The sequence below is a fragment of the Falco naumanni genome, chromosome 3 (assembly GCF_017639655.2).
Source record: "Falco naumanni isolate bFalNau1 chromosome 3, bFalNau1.pat, whole genome shotgun sequence".
Lineage (NCBI taxonomy): Eukaryota > Metazoa > Chordata > Aves > Falconiformes > Falconidae > Falco > Falco naumanni.
In genome coordinates, this window is record NC_054056.1 from 41,234,644 (window position 1) to 41,242,488 (window position 7,845).

Consider the following 7,845-nt stretch of genomic DNA (forward strand, 5'->3'; position numbering starts at 1 on the left):
AGCACAGTATGCTCACATAGCACACCAGAATAATTCCCAGCATAAATAAGCCAATTATTTAATCATACATAAGGGTTTCATTACCCTTGAGCAACCCTTAGGTTTTACTAAACAATTAAGATTCTCTGGGGTTTTCATTCACTTGCCTGAAAAGAGATTTTAAAGAACATGTTTTCATCAGGCTTGGAGAGATGTTTGGAGAGCAAAAATCATACCTAGTACATGTTTTTAGCTCTCCAGTACTAAATTTGTAAAAGCAGATTTAATCTCATAATCTTTACCCAAGTGGCACAAAAGTCAATCAGTTTGGACCACAAAACACAATTGTTCTGATGAAATAATTTAATTATTCTACTTTCACTATTTCAAAAATTAAGATAAATTCTTATAGCTGAATTTTTACACCTTTACAAAACAATTTCTCTTACTTACCAGGTTTTATTGAAAACATAAGCTAAGAATATAACTCACTTTTTTTTTTATATTTAAATGACAATGAGCTCTAAGAAATGCAGTCTTCCAAATTACTCTGAAATCAAGGTTCACTATAGTGTCACAGCCCCCGTAGCTCCCAAATGGCTTAAAAAATGCCAGCTAAACAGCATTTATCCACTTTTAGAAAACTCTAAGTAAGACTAGCTTTTAAGTTCTTGTGTGTTGCCCAATTGGAGAAAAAGCGCTTTAAAGAAACCGACAATAAAGCGTGGACACCACAGTAGCCAGCTCTGCCACACTAACAAAAGAATCCAGAGGAAAGCTTTTACTTTGCATTCAGGGGCAGCTCTGTCCAGCCAGTGGACGAGGACTTGTTACATGAACAAAAGGCTGGGCATTTTTTTCAGACCTTAGGTAACACCACCAAATAAAAGCTAGCTAGGGATTTTACCATTGTTGCATGAACATTTTTTAAGGAGCACTGGAACCCAGTTGACACTGGGACATGGGATTTCTCCTTCCCAGCCACCAGAGCCCAGGTGGGTGCACACTCAGACAAAGGCTTCTCCTATCTTGGTCCAATGCATGCAGTTGCCGCTGGTTTTGTTTGTGGGTCCAGCCAGGAGTGAGGCTGAGCCCCTAATCCCAAACAGCGGACACACACAAACACACACACAGAGACAAGGACAGAGTGAGCAGTGGCTTTGCCAGCACACTATGTGCAAGTGCGCTCACAGAAATCAAACAACAAAGCATCACCTTTTCCATCTCCAGCCACACAGGGCTGAAGCTCACCAGCGAGACACACAGGCCCTTGCACTCTTCAGCTTCACAAGGACACTGCGCTCACGGAGCCTTCAAACATTGCCATGGGATTTCAGCCCATCTAATATCGATGCCCCCACCCTGAGCCCCCCTACCCTGCCACAGGCTTATACCTGGGCTCTTTCCAGATGCTCATTTCCTCCTACTTGCCAGCTAGTCCAGCTTGAAGTTTGCTAGTGAGTTTTGTTAGTGAAGTTTGCACACCAGATCCCTACAGCATCTGGTTGTAAACACATCGTCTAGCCCATGGCTGGCCCTCATATCCCAGAGGCCCTCTGATCCATGGCCTCTTCTCCAGTTGCAGGTGCCCGTATCTCCTGGTAACACACGCCTACACACACAGATGCAGCACAGAAAGCAAGGTCAAGCAGAAAATAATCAGAAAAAGTATTTAATAAGCTGGGATAGACTGCAGTGATGTGGCACAAGGCTCAGACAAGAGCACTGCTTACATGAAACCATCCCCTTTTATCCCCCCTTCTATTTTCCAAGCATGTTCTTCCCAGATCCACCTTGACCCTTTCCTTCCTCTGCTCCCACCTCTTCCCAAACAATGCACTCCTAACTACTTTACCCCATCAGTCCCAGTTTCGCTACATCCCTACCCAAAATTGGAATTTCTGATAATGTTACCTGGTCTGCTCAGCTTTGCATGGTATTACTGATACAGCACAGTGGGCCTTGCAAGATCCCCCCCAATACTCCCTTCAATGATACGTGAGGTTTGACCATCTTCCCCTTAAATACTGGCAAAATTCATCCATCTTTCACAGCAGCTACCTGTAATTTTTGTCAGCTTCTCACTCCGTTACTTCTGTTCAGCAATTTCTCATATTGTCACCAGCAGTTTCTCATTGTCTTTTTAAGTTGGCAAAACCTCAAGCCAGGGCCTAGACATCTGCCTGTGTAATGTAAGAAGACTTATTTCCAAGACAGAAACAAAAAGAAATGTACTCTGAATTATCACAGGTTTTATACGCGTCAGCGCTAAAGAAATGTTTCTGTGAAACTGTTACAATGCAATTTATCTACCACAGCCAAACGTCTGGTTCCAGGTTTCATACACCTCTAGGTCCTTGGAGGAGACACTGGGCCGCACAGTCCTGAAGGCGCTCTCAAAGTCCAGAAAGGCAATCGGCCGTACTTGGTCTGGCATGATGGTTGCAATGTCCATGGACTGAAGACTGCGAATAGGGCCCAGAGAAGCTTCACGACAGAGCTGTGTCATGTCTGCCCCAGAAAACCCATTTGATTTCTTAACTATGAGTTCAATTTCCTCTTCATTTAGAGAGCAGTGCTCCTTTGACATTAGACAGGTGACAATCTGTTTCCTAGCTGAGGCTTCTGGAAGAGGAATGTACAGTCTCTTCACTAGTCTCCTTCGGGCAGCTTCATCAATTTCTTGGGGTCGATTTGTTGCTCCAACCACTAGAATACGGTCTTCAGAGGAGGTTGTTGCCCCATCTAACTGGACCAGAAATTCAGTTTTTATTCTTCTCGATGACTCGTGCTCTCCATCTCCACGCTGAGACAACAGAGAATCAATTTCATCAATGAAAATCACTGCTGGCTGTTGACATCGTGCCACAGCAAACAGCGCACGGACCATCTTCTCCCCCTCACCGACCCATTTGGAAGTCAGTGAAGAGGCACTGATGCTAAAAAAAGTCGCTCCAGACTGGCATGCAATGCACTTGCCTATAAGAGTCTTGCCAGTCCCAGGGGGGCCAAAGAGAAGGATTCCTTTAGGAGGACCACGTAACCCAGTGAAGATGTCTGGCCTCAACATAGGCCAGACTACTATTTCTTTTATAGTAGCCTTAGCAAATTCAACTCCGGCAATGTCATCCCAACTGACAGGAGGCCCATGATCCATGATCTCGTGCATAATGAGTTCAACCATTTTTGGTTCTATGTTTTTCAGTCGTTCATCTACAGGCAGCGATGGATCTGCTGGTCCTCTTGTATGAGGTTTATACTGTGCTCCTCCACTTTCATTTCCATCTTGTTTTGGAACTGGAGGAACAAACTTGCCAAACGGACCCCGAGATCTGCCTGCACCCAGTGATTTTTTTACACCTCCATATGATGAGACCAGTGCACGCTGGGGTAGGGTTTGAGGTTTCTTTTGCTGATCCACCCACAGCTGTTCTTTTGCAGTTCTAAAACCAGAAACACAGCTCTCTTCATTTCTGTTCCTATATCCTGAAAAACTACTGGTTTCTATACTAACGGAAGCCTGGCATGGTGCGAGGTTAGGAATCGCTGTGCTGCCTTCATCAGCCAGACCATAAAATGCTTTTCTTTTCCCAGAACTTGTGGACCATGCAGGTACAGCTGATTGATTGGGAAGAGATACATTTTGTCCATCACCACAGTTACCTGACATTTTCATAGAACTGCTACTTGTTGCTTCTTTACTTCCAAACAGGGGAGTTACCTGGAAGCCTGGATGAACCTGTTTGTTTAAAGAGGCTGAAGAGGCAGGAAGTGTATCCAGAGTTCTGGTCACAGGAAGCACACTGCTTTGAAGAGACTTTGAAGACGAGGGATGCTCAAGAAGATCTGGTCCCTGACTTGCACATTTTGCTGAGCCAGCACAGGGCTCAGTCCCTCCGGCACTGCTGAAGATACCGAGTTTAGGAAGACCTGGAGCAGCAGAGGCACTGACCCCTTTATCAGCTAGTGTACCAGCATCTGTTGGTGCCACCTGAGAGCTTTGGAAATTTTTGCCAGTCTGCATCCTCTCTTGCACACACTTTAATTCAAATATATTATCTGTTGTCAAGGCAGATTGCCACTTGTCACTGTCATTTTGCTGACACTTTGCCAGAGTCAAAATGTTTTCAGCATAGTTATTCAAGCCAGTCTCTATGTTGTCAGAGTCAATAATTGCAGAGTATTTCTCTGCGTATTTTTTAAACAGGTTGGCAGCACAGACCTGAGAGATCTCGGAGTTTGCCCATGCATACTGAATATGCAGGATTTTGGCACGGTATTCATCTGCCTTCTGTCCAGCTGTGCAGGTGCCAGAGGTAATAGCAAAGTAACTTTTCTGCCAGTCGCTCAGGTGCACAGTGTTGTGGGTGGGGGTTTCCATCGCAAACACTGAAAAATAGATAAAATACCTGCTGTTATAAAATGCATTTCATAACTATTTGCTTTGGCTGCTTTCCCCCTTTCCTAAATACATATACATGAAAACATACATTATTTTAATTGAGAGAAATAGCACAGTAGATCTTGTAAGCGAGTTAGCCAGTCTGGACAGTTTAGCATATCCAAAAAGCAACCAGCTTTGTGATGTAAAGCCATTTAGGCTGAGTTTTTTCTTCCTTATTCAAAGAAAGAAAAGAAGGAAAAAAAAAGTTTGCTTCTAACCAGGGGTCTCCTGGGGAGGTAAGTAGGCTGCAAAGAATGGTAACAGATGGCCAAACAAAAATTGTCCTTGTTAAATGAAATCACCAGTGCTTTCACTTTTACTTCAAGAAGAATACAGCACAGTGCAGAGGAGGACAGATTACACATCACTGTCAGAATGATGAAATTTATTACAGTGATAGTAATAAAAATGAAACAATGAGGCTAATAAATATAACTATATACAAAGTCTTTGAGGGGAGGTAAAAGCAGAATGAATAAGCCTGAATGTAGTAACTTCGAGATTAAGAAACTATTTACAGATTCATAGCAAATGTCAAAACTATTCCATTCAGAATGTACTAAAATGTCCCTGGTTTACATTTTAGAGCAACAAAGCTCTTGTGTTTAAAGCAATACTTGTTTCTCTGTTTCAGAAAGTGGAATTTACATTCCTTCAGTGTTTTTTTTAAGAAATAGGAAAGATGACATTTGGCTCTGAAGGAGCGTTTTGCTAGACTTTAAAAGATATGCTCACGTTTACAATGTATTTTCAAAGAAGACTCTCTCTGCAATATATTGCGTACAGAGATATTTCTGATAATGTCAAGAATTCATGATTTCAGAAGAGACACAAGCACAAGTAAAATTATGAGAAGCCTACTACTGCTTCAAAAGGTTTTGCAGAAAGCTCTTTACACACAGTAACCGTGATCTTCTCATCTGTCTGTAAGGGACATACACCTAATATATGATACGACTGCAATACATTAAATTCTAATTTCTCCTTTTTTTTTTTTTTTTTAACTTCAATATGTACCGTGATCTTCTCATCTGTCTGTAAGGGACATACACCTAATATATGATACGACTGCAATACATTAAATTCTAATTTCTCCTTTTTTTTTTTTTTTTTTAACTTCAATATGTACCAGGATATTCCAGTCAGAGAATACTTAAAACAAAAACTGCTGAAGTGGAGGTCCATATATTCTGCACCCCTTCCAACAGGGTACCAGTCAACTTGGAAGCTTCTTCTGAATCACCTACAGATTCTATATGAAGGCAGATTAAGGTACAGGTGTTATAATAAGACTGGGCAGACAGAGCTGAAAGAATTGGGGGGGGGGAAGGGGGGAAGGTGTCCTCTACTTGCAAAAAGACTTTCATCAGTGCTAAACAACCCAGAACATAATACAATTGTTGCAGGAGGGGTTACACACATAATAATGAATAACAAGATAAATTATTTTGCTTTGGATTTTTTTTACTTCAATCTAACTTTGTAGAGCTGTTTAGAAAAGTCAAAATATCTTTTACCTGCAAATTCAGTGCCTTTACATGGGAAGTCAATTTAAAACAAACCAAACAAAACACAAAAATAAGACTTCCTCTGAAAAATTGTTCAGCTTTTGCACTGTGAGATGTCTGACTTGCACCTATTGAATGAGGTGCAAATTCCCACCATAATCCATTTGCAGCTGAGACACAGATGAACAGGAGATGGAGGGCTGCAGTCTTTTTTTTCTCTAAACAACTACTAAACAATGTACTAAATAACCGTCACTGTGCACTTAACTATTTTTAACTGTCGAATCAAAATGACTTATGAAACATATAAGCGAAGCTCAGCAAGTTTGGTAGCACGCATTTGCTCCAATGAAGTATTTCCACAGATACACATCATCTAGAACACAAAATCTCAAGTTCACCACCACTTCCTAAACATTTAGTAATCATCTTCACAGCACTGAAGGAAGGTCAAAATAACTGAACAGTGGTAGCTAGTCTAAAATTCCAGTTTGATTTTTCTTAATTAACTCCTTATATTCTCCCCTATTCTAATTCGCATTAGTTGTCCTTGTAGCCTTACCATTCCCCACCCCCACCCCCCAAGAGGCAGCTAAACGCGTACATCAGTCCCTTTGCAAGAGCCAAAACTGTTGCCAGAGGCTGTGAACATCACACTTCCACACAAGCTGGGGGTTTACCAAAGCACGGGCAATCGTTAATTTCTGGCACGCAAGTTTCAGCCTCAGCAAAGAGGGGCACGTAACTACCTATCAAGCCACGTGTTGGATGCCATACATGCGTGCCTGCACACGGACACCCGTCCGACACACGGGGAAAGCCCGCCGGCAAGCCCCCCGGCCGGCAAGCAGGGCAGCTGCCCGGGCACGGCGGCCCCGCTACGGCACAGCACGCGCAGGCCGGGCCCCCCCAGCCCGGGGCCCCTCCCCGGCACAGCTTCAGGCAGGCCAGGAACCCTCACCACACAGGAGAGGGGCGGCCGACACCGGAGCCCCGAAGGCTCGCCGGAGGCCTCCGTTCCTCCGCAACAGGGCGAAGGGACCCCCGGCCTCGGAACCGGCCGGGCTGGGCGGGCTCAGCCGCGGGAGCGTAGCGGCGGCCCTCATGCGGGCCCGGGCCGGAGCCCGGCCTCCAGCGGCGGCGGGGCGGAGAGCGGGGCGGGCAAAGCGAGGCCCCGGGCGGGGCGGGACGGGGGCACCGGGGGTCCCGCGGAGCAGCCCCGGCGGCCGCACAGCTCTCCCCCCGCCCCCAGCGCGCACCCGCGCACCCACCAGCCACGGCCGCCGCCAGCCGCCGCTGCGGATCCCGCGCCCGCTCTGCCGCGCGGCCCGCCCCGCTCGCGTCCACCAATCGGATAGCGGCGCTCTAGGAGGCGCAGCCAATCAGAGACCGGAAGGGAGGGCGGATGGAAGGGGGCCAGGTTCCCCGCCCTGACGTCATCCGCTCGGGCCTACCGGGGCTCTGGGAGGCGGGAGAAAAGAAAGGACGCGAGGGCGGGGCCCGCACGCGGACCTTCCTGCTTCCTATTGGCTGCGCCTGAGGCGAACGCCGTCCAATAGCCGCGGGATCCGTCCTTGGACGCTGAGCTCGTCCCGCGCGAGCCCCGGCCCCGGCCCCGGGCGCACGGCGGCCCCCTGGCCTTCGGGATGTGGCTGCCGGCCCGGCAGGGATCTGCCACGCTGGCAGGGCTGCACACGCTTCGGGAAACCTCATGGTAAAGGCTCGGTTCCTCAGCTGGGAGGTGCCGCCCCCCAGAAGGAGGAGACCGGGGCATTTTGAAGATGTCGCGATGTTTATCGCCCGCCCGGCCGTTGTCGGCAGCAGCAGCAGATGGGAACATGGAGGCGGGCTGCGGCGGCGGGAGCGGTAGGGCCGCGGCTGCTGCAGCGCCGCTCTGGAGGGGCCGGGCGGCCG

At 46.9% G+C, this 7,845-nt stretch overlaps 1 protein-coding gene across 2 annotated transcripts; it reads right to left on the reverse strand.

The window, feature by feature from the left end:
- Nucleotides 1-1,637: 1,637 nt before the first annotated feature.
- FIGNL1 (fidgetin like 1) lies at nt 1,638-7,253 on the reverse strand. Of its 2 annotated transcripts, XM_040588165.1 has the most exons (3): nt 7,203-7,245; nt 5,553-5,675; nt 1,638-4,368 (listed from the first exon to the last, which is right to left on the reverse strand). In XM_040588165.1, exon 3 carries the CDS (start codon nt 4,358-4,360, stop codon nt 2,285-2,287), a length of 2,076 nt encoding a protein of 691 aa, XP_040444099.1. In that variant the 5' UTR covers nt 4,361-4,368; nt 5,553-5,675; nt 7,203-7,245; the 3' UTR covers nt 1,638-2,284. The 2 variants fall into 2 exon arrangements, with proteins under 2 accessions (XP_040444099.1, XP_040444100.1); XM_040588166.1 differs by lacking the exon at nt 5,553-5,675 and having other exon boundaries at nt 7,203-7,253.
- Nucleotides 7,254-7,845: the final 592 nt, after the last annotated feature.

What these genes read in the sequence shown, in the direction of transcription:
- FIGNL1 (XM_040588166.1), bottom strand. Translation starts at nt 4,360, where the DNA reads ATGGAAACCCCCACCCACAACACTGTGCACCTGAGCGACTGGCAGAAA.